Below are 17,160 nucleotides of genomic sequence, written 5' to 3'. Positions count from 1 at the left end.
ATGGACAGTGGGTAAATACCCAATGGGTAAATACCCGGTAAATTGGGTAAATTGGGTAAATACCGGGTAAATACCCATTTATGGATATTTATTTGGGTATTTACTATATTGAATCGCTAATACAACATCTTAGACCCTATTTCTGGGTTTAGGTTATGAAATCGATTCAAAATGGATAGTTTTACAATACTTTAAACAAGTGGGTAAATACTTGGGTAAATACCCGAGTATTTACCCAAGTGTTGGGTAAAAACTCATTAACTGCCGAACCACTTGAAGTAGGCTGACAAAATTTGGCTCAAATCTTACTTATGTCAAGAGAATATAGAGCATTGAAAATGGGGTCTCTGGGTCCATGTTTTGATATAGCCCCCATATAACCGTACCTCCCGATTTAAGGTTTTTTTTGTCTATTTGCCTTATTGTACAATCATAGTGGCTGAAATTTGGCATAGTGAGTTCTCAATATGTAGAAAATACCCTTGCAAAAACTTGTCAACATAGGTCCACGTTTTCTAATAGCCCCCATATAAGTGTACCCCGATTTCGAGTATTTACCCACATTTTGGGTAAAATCTCTTTAACTGCCGAACCACTTGACGTAGGCTGACAAAACTTGGCATAAATCTTTCTTATGTCAAAAGAACTTCTGGTACTGGAAGGTCCATGTTTTAATATAGCCCCCATATAGCCGTACCTCCCGATTTAAGGTAGTTTTCATCTATTAGCCACATTTTACAGCCAAATTGGCTGTAAAATAGCACAGTGAGTCCTCAAGGAGTAGAAAATATCCTTGCAAAAATTTGTCAATATAGGTCCACGTTTTCTAATAGCCCCCATATAAGGGTACCCCGATTTCGAGTATTTACGCAAATTTTGGGTAAAAACGCCTTAACTGCCGAACCACTTGACGTAGGCTGACAAAATTTGGCTCAAATCTTACTTATATCAAGAGAACGTGTAGTATTGAAAATGGGGTCTCTAGGTCCATGTTTTAATATAGACCCCATATAGCCGTACCTCCCGATTTAAGGTATTTTTTACCTATTAGCCTCATTGTACAATCATAGTGGCTGAAATTTGGCATAGTGAGTTCTCAATATGTAGAAAATACCCTCGCAAAAAGTTGTCAACATAGGTCCACGTTTTCTAATAGCCCCCATATAAGGGTACCCCGACTTCGAGTATTTACCTAAATTTTGGGTAAAAACTCATTAACTGCCGAACCACTTGACGTAGGCTGACAAAATTTTGCTCAAATCTTACTTATGTCAAAAAAACTTCTGGTACTGAACATGGGGTCTCTGGGTCCACTTTTTGATATAGCCGTACCTCCCGATGTCAGAAACCCATATTGGGGCCACAAGAAAACGTGGACCTACGTCGACAATTTTTGCAAGGATATTTTATACATATTGGGAACCCACTGTACCAAATTACAGTCAGTATGATTGTAAAATGTGGCTAATAGTTAAAAATATCTTAAATCGGGAGGTACGGCTATATGGGGCCTATATCAAAACATGGACCCAGGGACTCCATTTTCAATACCCTTATTACTATTGATATAAGAAAGTTTTTAGCCAAATTTTGTCAGCCAACGTCAACTGGTTCGACAGTTAATGAGTTTTTACCCAATTTTGGGTAAATACTCGAAATCGGGGTACCCTTATATGGGGGCTATTAGAAAACGTGGACCTATGTTGACAAGTTTTTGCAAGGGTATTTTCTACATATTGAGAACTCACTATGCCAAATTTCAGCCACTATGATTGTACAATGAGGCTAATAGGTAAAAAATACCTTAAATCGGGAGGTACGGCTATATGGGGTCTATATTAAAACATGGACCTAGAGACCCCATTTTCAATACTACACATTCTCTTGATATAAGTAAGATTTGAGCCAAATTTTGTCAGCCTACGTCAAGTGGTTCGGCAGTTAAGGCGTTTTTACCCAAAATTTGCGTAAATACTCGAAATCGGGGTACCCTTATATGGGGGCTATTAGAAAACGTGGACCTATATTGACAAATTTTTGCAAGGATATTTGAGGACTCACTGTGCCAAATTTCAGCCAATTTGGTTGTAAAATGTGGCTAATAGATGAAAAATACCTTAAATCGGGAGGTACGGCTATATGGGGGCTATATCAAAACATGGACCCAGAGACCCCATGTTCAGTACCAGAAGTTCTGTTGACATAAGAAAGATGTAAGCCAAATTTTGTCAGCCTACGTCAAGTTGTTCGGCAGTTAATGAGTTTTTACCCAACACTTGGGTAAATACTCGGGTATTTACCCAAGTATTTACCCACTAGTCTAAAGTATTGTAAAACTATCCATTTCAAACGAATTTACAACCTAAACCCAGGAATAGGGTGTAAAATGTTGTATTTGCCATTCAATATAGTAAATACCCAAATAAATACCCGGTAAAAACCATCTCTACGCATAGGTCCACGTCTTCATATAGCCCCCATAGAACGGTACCTACCGATATTAGGTATTTTGAAAGTTGTAGCCTCAATATCCCACGGAAATGACTGAAAATTGGTATTTAGTCTTCGTTGGGGGTATAAAACATTACACCTGAAATTTGTCGGCATAGGTCCACGTCTTCATATAGCCCCCCTAGAACGGTACCTCACGATTTTCGGTATGTTGAAGGTTGTGGCCTCAGTATCCCACCGAAATGTCTGCAATTTGGCATGTTGTCTTCGTTGTGGGTATTAAACTTTCAACCTGAAATTTGTCGGTATAGGTCCACGTCTTCATATAGCCCCCATAGAACGGTACCTCCCGATTTTCGGTATTTTGAAGGTTGTGGCCTCAATATCCCACCGAAATGACTGTAATTTGGCATTTTGTTTTCGTTGTGGGTATTAAACTTTAAACCTAAAATTTGTCGGTATAGATCCACGTCTTTATATAGCCCCCATACATACATATAGCCTCCAAAGAATGGTACCTCCCGATTTTCGGTATTTTGAAGGCTGTGGCCTCAATATCCCACCGAAATGACTGAAATTTGGCATTTTGTCTTCGTTGTGGGTATAATACTTTCCACCTAAAATTTGTTGGTTTATACCCTAGACAGACGGCAGAGTTAATTTGCATTAAAAATGTCCTAATTTGAATTAATTTTTCACCCTGACAGACGATAGTTTCTGCATTTATGAAGCAGCTGTTTGTGTTGTTTGTTTGTACCCAGCAGACCATTTCATAAAGTTTTACAAAAGTTCGACAAAATATGCGGATCAAATACACTATCTACCATTGACCCTTTCACCACGGTAATGCAAAAATAAATTTAATTTATTCGCGATATTTTTGAGTCCTTTTAATATTAAAAAATGTTGCAAAACTCTAAAGGGACATTTGAGGAAGATATTATTTTCGATAGAATTGGTATGGTGGGTAATGAAAATTTTTGTGAAAATAAAAATTTTAAAAACAGATTTGTTAGAAGGCTTTAAAAACGATTAGCTGCTTTCTACTCGCGAAAGACCACTACTTATTTTGAAGACAATTGATTTTCAACAGCATTGCCATATTGAAATTGCTAAATTCAGTTTAAATTTCCTTTGATTTTGTGCATTAAGAATGTGGATAATGCTCGAATTAATTTAAGGCAGTTAATGCAAATTAACGCTGCCATCTGTCTAGGGTATTAGGTTCAGGCCTTTATATAGCCCCCATAGAGCGATGCCTCCCGATTTTCGGTATTTTGAAGGTTGTGGCTGTGGTTATACATTTCTCTATTTTATTGACATGTCTGAAGAGAATTTTAAACAGAAAAATTGTACACACAAACATTTTTGTCCCTATTATTGAAATATTTGTTGCATAATTTTGCATATGTCATATGTTTCGATTGCAATGTAATCAGAAGCCAAAAATATGCCTAGTCCCAAAATTTGACATGAATCGGACCAAAAATTCCCTCCGTGAGTTGTCATGCGCATCATTCTAGTTAACCCAGATATGCCCATTGCTTGATCGTGATCATTTTAAAAGTATTTTTATATTATTTTAGAAGCAAATGTGAAATAATAACAGTATGTTTATATGTTTTTAAAAAATTTTTTTGAAAAAAGTGGTTTTTGAGGCCACTTTTGGACACAGGGTTTTATCTTATAACTGGGAGTTATGGGACACAAAACATTTGACATATAGTCCAAAGACACCTTTTCGGCATCTAGTTAACGTTTTTTCGTAGTAGGCTCCACATCGTGTATGTTTTCGTTATAAAACTACCCAATAATTAATCGGTCATAACGCAAATTATTGTAAAAACTAAGCGATAGGTGGCAACTTCGATGAACTAGACCTCAAAACTCAAAAATAGTAGCTCAAAATAATGGAATCACATAATATCCCAAGAGCTACAGATGTGTACTGAATATATCACCGAAATAAACGGTACTTTGATAAACATTACATATCAAATTAGCAAGAATTTTGTGTGTCCTATATATAGGACGTTGGGCATATCTGGGTTAAAATGTTTACACTTTTGTGGAAAGGAGGACACCGATATGGCCTACCTGTGAACATAAACTAAGTTTGAACGGTGTATATGCCCTCATTAGACTAAAGGCTGCTACAATATTTCTTTAATCTCATTTCGATAGGACTTGCGGTTTCCAAGCAAAATCGTGAAAATCTAAACAAAACCCTAAACATGTGAACTTTGAACGCGATTTATTTAAAAGCGCTCCGGTTTTTTTGTTTTTTTTTCTCATCTATGAACATTGTAGTTTCAGAATTCGCCGAAACTTCCCAACTTTCATTTAAAGTTGGTTCAAGAGCACCGTGATTCTCTAGGCGCATCAACAACAGTCTATAAAAATTGTATTTTACTACATAATTTACATTATTTGCAATAATCTGAAATGTTTGAGTTGATAATTTTTGTACGCTATTCTTTTTACTTAGTTCACTTTGTATCAGCTTTATAATTACACAGTCAAATTTCGTAGAAATCGGTATACATACATAATGTTTTACCTTCGTCATGTTGTCTGATGTGATTCACCTTTTAGATTTTCATCTCTCATTTTGGGGTCATTAGTATAACAATGTGGAATTGTGATCCTAATTCTACTGCAGCCTTTTTGATATTTTACCGTTTAAATAATAAGTTCATTGTTTTCCCACATTTGTTTTGTTTCTTTCTCACAGAGGCCGTCCAGCCCATTTAGCTGATGATGAATCGCCAGAACCCACCGCCGATGATAGTGAACATTACGATGAATTAAGTGTGGTGGTGCAATTAAGTCCACGTGTATTGGATGGAACACGTTGTCGTTCGGGTAGCCTAGACATGTGTATACAGGGTAAATGTCAGGTAAGTAGTGTTGCAAACTGGCAAATAAATTTAGCATAAGCATGAGCCCCGGTAATTTATGTCACTATGAGGCATTTGCTGTTCGTGACATTTTAGACAAATCACCAATGGCAAACAATTTGCATTTTTCATTTGATAAATAATGGAGGGGAACAGCAAAATAGCAAAATGGATAGTCTTACAAAACTGTTTGGTTCAAAATACCCCAAATTATAACGAGTTTGGTAAAGTTTTATTTCAACATGTCATTTTTCATTTTATGTCTATTTTGCTGTGATTTTACTTTTTTTTTTAAATATATTCTATGGTTTTGTTTTGTCTTTTTGTGTGGCTTAAGGATCCTTGTCTGCCCCTCTACTTTTTTACGGAGCCATTTGTTTATTGCCTTATTTGTTTTATTACAAATCACTTCCTTTTACGAGTGTGTGTGTGAGTATCAGTGTGTTCCATTTCAAAGTAATAAATGCCAATATGCCGTTTTGTGGTTTTACTGAAACACTTATGTCTGGCAATGAGTTGCCATGTTCGCTGGTATCCTAGTTAACATTTGTTTTTATGATATTTCAAAGCGTTCGGTAATGTGGTGACGAGAGTTAAAAAGTCTCCCCCCATAGGTTTTATGCTCAATTGTTTTTCGCCCCTAGGCAAAAACGAAACACAACAACAACAGTAGACAGACAACTCAGAGGGGTGCTCTTGGAATGATTATCATCGCTGTTGTTTGAGCTTAGTGGCAATGACATAACGTGCGCTTCATCACAGATATTTGTAGTTGTGTGCACATAAAACGACACGTAACATTTTATACAAATATCGTAAATAAATAATTTTAAAAAAGCATAATTTTCAAAAAAGACATAATTTTCAAAGCAGATTCTCATTTGAGGAATAATATTATTTACCCTTTAGGTTAAAAGGAACATTTGTATTTCTATTTTCTGTCATGTCTAAACAATTTCGGTAGCAACTTCTGAAAATTTGTACCGATTTCTGTTTGATATTTCGTTCTGATTTGGGACCTAATTCCGACCGAAATGTCGGAAATAAATGTTCCCTTTAATATCCCAATGTTTTTCTTCTGATTCCTATACTAATTCGGAACGAAATCGATCCCATTTCTCTCCCTATTCTTCTCTCGTTCCGAAATTATGTTAATATGTCCCAGGCTTTTCAGTCCTACTGTTTGTAGTATGTTGCTAAGATGTCAGCGGAGACTTTAGTCTTTGGGTTACCAATCCCGGAGTCCTGTATCCAACTGGTAGTAATCTTTGGCTACTGTAAGCCGCCAGTCCCGGACTCCTGAGTCGAACTGGTAGTAGTCTTGGGTACGAAGACGGCAGCGGTTTTTCTCTGTGGTTTGCCAGTCCCGAACTATTTGGAGTTCAACTGGTAGTAATTTTTATGCTACGGAGCTTGACCGGAGGCTATATTCAGGAGCCCCTAGATCTGTGCGATCTAGCCTGGTTGTGGTTTAAATCTAAATCTTAAGTTGAGTTTTGGTTCGAATGTGGAGTTACATTATCAACCGGGTTTCTGATCCACAGAAAGGCAGGAATGTGAATGCGACCAAATGCGTAGGAACAAATTGGTACTTATATTTCGGTGTTAGGGAAGCTGATGGACGCATTGTTTCCGTCCGGTGATGAGAGCACCGTGGGGTTAGACCGGAAGTTAGGTACGTTAATCCCGACAGGTCTGTACTTTTTGTTTAATGGTTTCAGTAGTTGCATCCTTGTGAATACTTTCCAATTGATGGCCTGAAATTCGTTCAAAGTTACAATGGCGCTGAATATGAGCTTTTGGGAGCAAATATACAACAACTACTGGCTTGAAAGACTTCGATGGTAACGTCCAAGCAGAAGCCGTGCAATGGGAAAGTGTTGGGGCGATCAACTTATCAAAAGCCTGTGAAACAGTCTCACTGTTTGAGCACATCGAACTGGGAACTAGAAGTCTACGTCCCCTTGAGTAAAATAGGGTGTTCTCTACGCTTGGATGATATCTCCGGAACTGTTCAACCTCTACCTTTCGTGTATTTCTTAACCCCCTGCTGACGGGATTGAGAACGTAACGTATGTGGATGATTGTACGATCTTGGAATCGGGTACCCTAATGTCGTTTGCGGAAGACTTAATCCCTATTTGATCGAACTTACCACCATTTTCAACTCTATGAATATGCGAATATCGACCTCAAAATTAACGGCCATTCTGTTCCCCGCATGTACCGCGGAGATGAGCACTGAGCTGAATATCCTGGTCGAAGTTAGGTGTAGCAAGATTCTAGGTGTAGAATTCGACAGTATGTTCACATCGTCCGGGCATGCATCAACTATCTGCGACAATCTGAGATGTAGGAGCTAGGTCTCTAGACGGCAGCACTTGGGATGCAGATAAAGAAATCTTGTTAACCGCATGTAACGCGTTAGCCCGATATGTGATAAACTATGCGCCAACCGTATGGTCCACGAATATAAGCACAAAGAAAGGAAAAATTAAAATTACTAGAACGCCGCACTGAGAATTGCAACAAGTTGCCTCCTTATGTCATAAAGGGGACCATCTGCATGAGGAGGCTAACATTCTTCCAATACAGCAACCCAATTGCATGTACTTGCTCAGTTTCTAACGTGAGGGTCATCCTAATCACCATATGGTAGACTTGGGTCTGTGGTAAACTATTCAGCGCCAGTGTGGTCAGGGAATAAAGGCGCAACACGATGGAAAAATATTCAATCCTGGTAGAACGCCGGCCTGAGATTGCCTCCTCATGTCATGAGTAGACCATCTACATGAATGACGAATATGTTTCCAGTAGTTTTTAGCGTGGGAGTCATCCTAGTCACCATATGGTGGATAGGACCCCCCACAAATATGTCAGGAGGATATTAATGATCTAGAGAGAGAGTTCTAAAGTGGCAAGAGAGAACTCCTAGATCAGCAAAACTATCAAGCAGGTTTGAATAGCATTCACACAGATGCAGTGACAGCTGTCATAAACAAACACGTGTGACTGTGGTCCTCTGTCTACATTTCCCATTTATCGCAGCAGAAGAACGTCAGCTGCCACGACAAACCAGAGTAGTATTGGCTCTACAACGTTACGGTAAGGATTGATGATACCGTGCAAAACATCGGCCTAGAATGCGATACAGGCCCGCACGACACACTGCCCCTTTTTCAACTGCCCTGTCAAACCTACTCAACTGACTCAAACAGCTTTGATGTTACAACCCATTGCATCAGCCTCATTCTTAGACCTGGAAATGGGTCCAGAGCCAGATTAAGCAGGAATACGAGTAAACAAACCAGAGATAATAAGTAAAAAAGTATCAGTCGGATTTGCCGACAGAGATATACCCTCAACCAGGGATGTCAACTGTTCCGAGGTAAAACTCGCTACAGGCCATAGATTTGTATAGTTCTGTAGCAATTTTTACCTCGGAACAATTGAGTGGAGCTATAAGCATAAGCTTTCAATTTCTTCTAATATTCTAAGAAATATTATGGACCAACGCAATATTCCGTTCCGGAGTTGTCGTGTGCACCAGCCACTACACATACTGGCCGTAGGGGATTTTTAAGATAAGAAAAATCAAAACGATTCAAGAGGAAGTTCTAACCTGCAATTTTCCGAAATTTGGTGAGGGAGGTACCAGAAGGAGTTGACATATATAGCCCATATTCTCACCGGATATATGTTTCGTAGAAATATTACGATGTCCAAAGTATGGACCAAATCGGTTACTGCCTTCGAGAGTTATCGTGCGCACAATTTTAGCGAAACGTTTTGAACTATTGTTGGCAAGGTACTCCAAGGAGTGGACCGATAAGGCCCATCTTCGAACTTAAAATAAGTTCGTACAAAATATTACGAGGGCCAAATTTTCGACCGACTCAGCAGATCCGTTGGAGAGCTATCGTGCGCTCCAACCACAAGACATGGTACCATATGGGGTATTTTACACCTTTCGGCCTATTTTCTCAGGAAGTATGAACTTGCCCCTGATAAAACGTGTATCGTCGCAGTACCGTCAGTGAATACAAGTTGTTACAACAAAACAAAGGGATTCAAGTGCAGGTCCTAAACTGAACTTTTTCGAAATTTTGTGTGAGAGGTACCCGAAGGAGTGGACCGATAGAGTCCATATTGGAACCTCAGCTATGCCTGGAACAAATTTCACGATGTTCAAAATATAGACCAAATCGTTTACTTCCTGCAAAAGTTATCGTACGCACAATTTTTCCGAACATTTTCGAACTTTTGTAGGGAAGGTATCTGAAGGAGTGGACCTATGGCTCATCTTCGAACATAAACTAAGTTTGGATTTCTAAGTTCGAGGGTTGTAGTGCGCTCCAGCCAGACGGACGGACGGACATTGCTGAATCGACTCCAAAGTTTGTTTTTTTTTTTTAATTTGTTGCTGAAGTGGACCGATATGGCTCATCTTAGAAACTGTTTTAATTTAAATTAAATATTACGACTGTCACATTTTTGGTCGAAAAGGTTTATCCATTCGAGAGTTATCGTGCTCCTCATCCACAACACATGGTGCCACAGCGTTTTTGTACAGCTTTCGGGCCACTTTCGCAGGAAGTATGGACTTTCCCCTGAACAAACTTGTATCGTCATAAATAGACAGCGGAATCCTATGCAAATGGTCGTAGAGAAAATCTGATTAGACAGAAACTGGTTTTATCACAAAATACAACGAATTAGGCCCAAAATTTGCATATTTTAACATATTTGCATAAAATGAGCATATGCAAAAATATATACAAGTATTTGTGGTCAAAAGTCCCACTGAAATGGATGAAATGTGGTATTAAGTCTTCTAAGGTAAACTTTACACCTGAAATTTGTCCGCATGGCTCCACGACTTCATTTTGAAGGTTGTGGCCTTAACATCCCACTTAAATGGCTGACATTTTGTATAAAGTCTTCGTTGGGAGTATAAAACTTTCCACCTGAAGTTTGTCAGTATAGGTCCACGTCTTCATAGCCCCCATAGAACGATTTTCGGTATTTTAAAAGTTGTAGCCTCAATATCCCACCGATATGACTGAAATTTGGTATTTAGTCTTCGTGGGGTGTATAAAACTTTCCAACTAAAATTTCTCGGTATAGGTCCACTTCTTCATATAGCCTCCATACCTCCCGATTTCCGGTATTTTGAAGGTTGTGGCCTCAATATCCCGCCAAAATGGCTGAAATTTGGTATTAAGTCTTCCTTGGTGGTAAACAACTTTCCACCTAAACTTTGTATAGGTTCAGACCTTCATATAGCCCTCATAGAACGAAACCTCCCGATTTTCGGTATTTTTAAGGTTGAGGCTGTGGTAATACATTTCTCTATTTTATTGACTTCTCTGAAAACAATTTTAAACAGAAAAATTTTACACACAAACATGTTTGAACCTATTATTGAAATATTTATGCATTTTGCATAATTTTGCATATATCATATGTTTCGATTGCAATTTAATCAGAAGCCAAAAATATGCCCAGTCCCAAATTTTGACATAAATCGGACCAAAAATAGGGGTTGCATAAAATTCCGCTGTGTAGTCATAAAGGAAGCGGGGGAAAAAGTTGTTACAAGAAAAATAAAAACTATTTGAGAGTAGGTCTTAAACTGCACTTTTCCGAAGTATTATGTGGGTGTATCCGAAGGAGTGGATAGATATAGTCCATATTGGAAATTGATCTATGTCTGGTAGAAATATTATGATGTGCATTTTGCAAACAATTTTGAACTTTTGTGGGGAAGGTATTAGAGGGAATGGACAGATATGGCCCATCTTTACACTCAAACTAAGTTTGCGCAAAGCCAAAATTTTTACCAAATCGTTTCATCCGTTCGAGAGTTGTCGTGCGCTCCAGCCAGATAGATAGAAAGACGGACATTGTTAAATCGACTCCAAATTGTCTGAAACGGCTTTCGTCCAAACATATTTGGGGTCTAGAACCATTGATTCGATGAGGCACATTTTGGCCGTATAAAAGTATATATACCCTCGTTAGCATAAATGCTGAGGGCTTAAAAATGGAGAGCACGAGCCTTTGATGCGATTCTCAATACAAATTCTCCCCCCTGTTTATCTGAGATATAAACCATTCATATGCTACTGTTACAACAACAACGCCGACAAACAGTTGTTTTTGGCCCCCCTTCTCCAGGGTTTCTACATACACCACTGCCCTACGTATTGAAACCATCCTTCTCTATGTGAGTCTAAATTGAAGCTTGTTATTTGTCTAATCATTCGAAATCTTGTAAGGTCAATCGGGATTTGTATTATGATCGGTTTTATGAAAAAAAAGCTTAGAAGGCTTTAAATCAGCAAGCGCACGCTGCCTATCGCTGTTCTAAATATGTACGTGTTCATTACAGCATGAATTCGTTTACATTACCTACATACATATAGGGGCTCAGTAACATTTCCTATTGAAATGTGGCACATATTCCTTTTCTTCCCATTGGTTCGAATACTTAAACTGTAGCATACTTTTTGGCTGTTTTTATCGTGTCACTAATACTGTGATTATCATTTTAGATTTATTGCATCAAAGATGTCACCATTTGCTAAGGAAATCGTTTTTATGGTTGTTTGTTTATTTTTCTTGTTGTTGTTCTTATTCTTCTTCTTCTTTGCATTGTGTCTGCTTCTGTTGGTTAGGCCGATTTTTTTTTTTTTTTTTGGCAGTAACAGTACGGATTATTTGTTTATTTGAGGTTTTTTGTTATCACAAGACGGAAACCAAGAACAACAACAACAAAACCACACAATACAAACAAGTCAAGCTGTCAGTTTTGTGGGTTCGCGTTCGCGTGAGGGGTTAGTCGCCACATTGTTTGACTTTGATTATAAGAAGACATAAATAAATTGTTTGCCTACCTGTTTTGTTGTAATACTTGAAGCCAATTTACATATTTATGTTTTTATTTGGCTTATTTGTTATTTTGCATATGTCCCCTCACTCGATTCCCTTCTTCACCTTTCCGCGCTAAATTACATCAAGGTTGTTTCTGTAATTCGCATTTTTTTATTCTTTCATTTCAGCGCGTTGGCTGTGATTTAAAAATTGGCTCAGCCAAGAAGGTTGACATTTGTGGCGTTTGCGGTGGCAATGGCAGCTCCTGTTCCCAATCCCTCTATCAATGGGAAACGGTACCGATGTCCCTGTGTTCCGTATCATGCGGCGGAGGTAAGTGGCTTATGTGTGTAAATCATTTATATTGACTTGGGCCTGACTGATTTGATTTGTTTCTCGTTGAAATTGAGAAATGTAAATGAAACGGAATTTCTTTTTTTTGCTCCTCTCCTAATTTGAAGCAAGGTGTGCAAGATTACATTGTCTTAGAGTTTCCTTGAATAAATAAAATTTAAAGCGATAAGGCTTTAAGAAAATTTTTTAACATAAATTCTTTCCAGCAACTTCCTTCATCAACATTGTCGTCCCGAGACTTAACCAACACCAATATCCTTCTTTGCTCATCTCTTTAGTATTTGCACTTGTCTTTTTCTTGAGTTTCCTTTTCAAGTTTCTTTGAACAAACACATCCTCAAAGGAACTTTAACACGCATTCAGACACACAATCGCACAATATTTATTTAGTAATTGAGTGGAAGAAATAAAAGGAAAAGAAAATGCAGCTTGTAAAAAAAAATACATAAATTGCTCACATACTCTTAGTTTATCTCACTGCCAAGCCAAGCATGTTGTTTGAGGGACGGACATTTTTGCACGGTAGCAGGTATAAATGAATGTGTTCATGTGCGGTGAACAGGTGATTGATTTTGTTGGAATGATGACATATTCAGTAAAGAGGATATGTTGGGCAAATAAAGACACTCGTCGTATACAAATAAATATTTGCAGAATACGTGCGGAAATAATTTTCTCACTGATTATGTGAATACGATTGGGTTGTGGAAGATGCCGAAGGGCAGGGAGTCTTTTAAAGAGTTGTGATTATGCTTACTTTAAAAGCAAAAGTGAATACATTTTTGCGGTATTGCAGGTGTCTAATCAGAATTTGACATGTTATAAAATGAAATTTCTTAGTATTCTATAAAAATTTCCACCTATTTTGTTTATCAAAATAGTCAGGCTTAATCCCATAGTCCTTTTTTTAAATATTTTATTAAGACAACTTTAATTTAATAGTGGGAAAAAATTGGCGATGTTTACCAAGGGGTAAGGCAGGGAAGACTACAGTTTCAGATCTCACCACAGATCTTCATCAGTTCCCTTGTTTCTTGCATTTCAAAAAGAAACTTTTTATACCCAAATGCCAATTGCTCGCTCAAATAGATACGTATTTAAAAAACAGTCTGATCTAGAATTTATTTGGCATGACCTAAACTCGAACAACTGCACTTGTAAACAACCCTCCTAATTCTGAGACCAGGCACCGTCGAAAGTTTGGTTTATTGCTGTTGTTAGCAATACCTACAAATTACTTATGTTTTTTTTCGTTGAGACTCAATGAACGCATTAGTGAATTCTGATTTTAATATAATTTTCTGTGTATTATATAAAAATTCGGGCCCGACCGAACTTAACAACTTTTTTACATTTGTATAGACCCTCAGAGATTTTGTCTGAGACAGAGAGATTTCGGGCCAGAAATTGAGACTTTTTGGAAATTTGGGACCTTTATTTTGGCAAATGAGGACGTTTTGAGTAAATATGGACCGTTGCCAATAATTTCAGGAACCTTGTCTTTCCACACAGACCCGATATATGGAAATTTTGGCTAATGGTAATGCTACTTCCATTACATCGACAGTTTGAAATGGCGAGTTAAAGAAAAATCGGCTGGAAAATGTTACTAGAACCTTCAAGATACTTCAAATCGTAGGGAACTTTATATGGGGTCTATATTAACACAATGTCCTACGTCAGCAAGTTTCGGTAAGGACACTCTTGGTTCATAAGGAACTAGAAATGTCTACTTACAGCTTATTTGGATCTAAAATATGGTTCAAATCTGAAGTTACTGGTAGGTGCGAGCTATTCTCCAGGATGTATAGACTTGGTGCCGCGAAACAAAAATCGAGACAATCCGATACCGGGCCCTAAAATGCACTTGCGCAAGGTGTGGATAAAAGCCATTGATTTGTCCGAGAGTTATTGTGCGCATTCTGGTCTTAAACTGATTTTGTGAAAACCTGTTTGGGGTTTAAAACCATTATTTCGAGGAGACACATATTTGTTCGTAACCGTAAGGCTGAGAGGATAAATAATATTTTAGGTAACTATAACAAAACATTGTTATTGTTGTAACAGTATGTCTCTGGAGTCAGTTTAGTAGGTGTGGCAGTGCAGCTGAAAATGTGGAGCGTGTCGTGCGGTCCAGTACTTTATGCTGGGCATATATTTTGTGTTGTTTCATCAATTCTTGCCCTATAGGAGCTTGAGCCAAAACTACTCTGGTCTGTCGTGGCAGCTGATATTCTTTAGCTGCGATTGGTGGGGGAATATACTCTGAGGACCGCATTCATACGATAGTTGTTTATGACATCTGCGACAGCATCTATGTGATTGCTATCCAAACATTCTTATTAGACTTTCTGCTATGAAGATCCCTACTGGCATGCCTGTGTGAGGGAATCCTATCCACCATACTAACTTTAACACCCGAGCAAATACAGCAACGAGAGCATGCCACATACAGATGACCCACTGATGACATGAGGAGGCACCATGTTGCAGTTCTCAGGATGCCGCTCTGACAGGTTTGAATTAGTTCGATGACTTTTCTCTTATGTTCGCTGACCACACAGACCGACCTGAGACGTTATATGGGGCCAACAAAGTTTCTATGACTGCACCCCAACTGAGGGCCTAGTTCCTACACATCAGCTTGCGGACGACGTCAGCATACTGTGAATGCTACCCCAAGAATCTTGCGTTAGTTTGTTGCTTGACCAACACTGTCCTATCGTAAAACTTGTTTTGGTTGAATCCCCTACTAATATGTGTGGAGATGGCGTGTTGCCCTGTGTTAGTGCTGTGTTGCTTAAGGAACCCATGCTGATGATCGGCAAATGGAGAACGATTTTTGGTGCCTCAAGAGTCTTGTTACGGGAGACAAAAGCGAAATAGGTTTGTACAATTCTCACAGGTTTAGAACTTTCGTAAGATGTAGTGCTCATCGTTTCGCCCTGTCCCTCAGGGGTTGTTCGACAAACTGTCGATTAAAATAATTTGCGTACCTCTTCGGATTAATCAACGTAACGTTGATTGCCTTCTTACCAGGCTTCGAGAGTGACTTAACCATTACCTCAATTCACTAATTCCGCCTCTTATGTTGCAACTCCTCTGATTATCGCAATTAGCTTGTGCTCACCGATCAACCTATTAACTCTAGTTTCAGCTGTAGGTTAACTAGGCTTGGATCGGCCCCACTGTTGGGAAATTTGGTGTCACTTTGGGTATTCGCCCAGCAGGTATGTAGCGATAGGATGCAGTTGTTGTCGATGTCACGGAAAAAACTTTCTGCTACCTCAACATCAGAAGGGCTAGGAAGTGATGATTGGTAAACTCTCTGTAACCTGTCCAATTAGCTTCCCTTTTATTAAGGAAAGGGTGATAAAGTCGTACGGTCTGCTGATGGATAGAATTATAGGGAGAAGATCTGACCCAAGATAAACGACGGGTTAACAGGTAACGTCATTTGTCAGACCAGTTGACATAACCATGGGTTATGTCTGGCGAACTATGGCACTCTCCGCTATTTCTGGTTGAGACATTGTACGTTCAAAATATAAAGCTGATCAGATTGATATCCAGCGCAACACAATGGTTCAGGAATCGATTTTCCTGGCCAAAAATAAAAATTTTGTTTTGTCAAAGATATTTAATTTCTATATGGGATTCGATAGTAAACATATTGAAACTAAGGAAACCAAAAAATTAGGTCAAAATAATGAAAGGTGTGAGCGTGGTGTGCCCTTAAAGACGAACATTTTCCCCATTTTTGGGAAATAACTAATTTTTGCAAATTTCTGGAGAAAGACGTAGCTATTTCTCGGAAATTATAACAGATACTGGTGTTCACTGTTTGTTTGTATGGTAGGTAGGATTGTGGCCTTTAAAAATAGTTTTAGTAAGTTTATACAACATGAGCTATTTTATTTTCCCTCAGGTACTAAATTGTATGAAATTCCAAATTTAGTGGACTATAACTTTTGTGGAACAACATGGAACAAAGTTCCGTTTCAACAGAAAGATCCTCGAGAGTCTCCTCTTTCAGTCCATATATACTTTTGTATCCGTCCCGTTCCGCCCGTTTAACACTTTTTTCAATTTATTGAAATTACGTGGGTAAAAATGTGTGTTTTTCTATACTGTTTCCATATGAATTACAGCTTTTTGACACAAATTCACATTTTTTTGAGTTATTATTGTTATTATTTCAAAATTTTTTTTGAGTATATGAGTTTTTATACGAGTTATATAAGTTTTATGAAAATCCAAAAAGTAATTTTTTTAATTTTTGAAAAAAATTAAATTTTTGTGTACATTCTTTTTTAAATTTTTGAAAAAAAAATCGACATTTTTTTCGATTTTTTTTTTTTAGTTTTTTGGTAATTTTATTGTTTATTTGTTGGTGTTTGACCACACTCATATCTTGATGAAAAATATTTAAAAAACTCACAAGTTTAACTTTGATCTGAAAGCTGATTGTGTTATCTGTCTAACAAAAAAAATATGAAAATATCTCTATCCGTTCAAAAGTTACAGAATTTTTACCGGGAAAAAACTATTCTGAACCACTGTGCCTAGGGCCGAATAC

At 38.0% G+C, this 17,160-nt stretch overlaps 1 protein-coding gene across 8 annotated transcripts in view; it reads left to right on the top strand.

Moving 5' to 3' along the window:
• The window catches only part of nolo (ADAMTS-like no long nerve cord), a 215,693-nt gene that overhangs the window by 112,482 nt on the left and 86,051 nt on the right, over positions 1 to 17,160 (top strand). For all 8 annotated transcript variants that reach the window (XM_073966680.1, XM_073966677.1, XM_073966675.1 and 5 more), the window contains 2 exons: positions 5,186 to 5,351; positions 12,416 to 12,560. In XM_073966680.1, the coding sequence (XP_073822781.1) occupies positions 5,186 to 5,351; positions 12,416 to 12,560 (311 nt within the window). The remainder of the gene's footprint in view (positions 1 to 5,185; positions 5,352 to 12,415; positions 12,561 to 17,160) is intronic.

Source organism: Musca autumnalis, unplaced genomic scaffold (genome assembly GCF_047663935.1).
Source record: "Musca autumnalis isolate F117 unplaced genomic scaffold, ASM4766393v1 scaffold_2, whole genome shotgun sequence".
NCBI classification, from domain to species: Eukaryota; Metazoa; Arthropoda; class Insecta; order Diptera; family Muscidae; genus Musca; species Musca autumnalis.
This window is presented reverse-complemented; position numbering and strand designations above follow the sequence as displayed.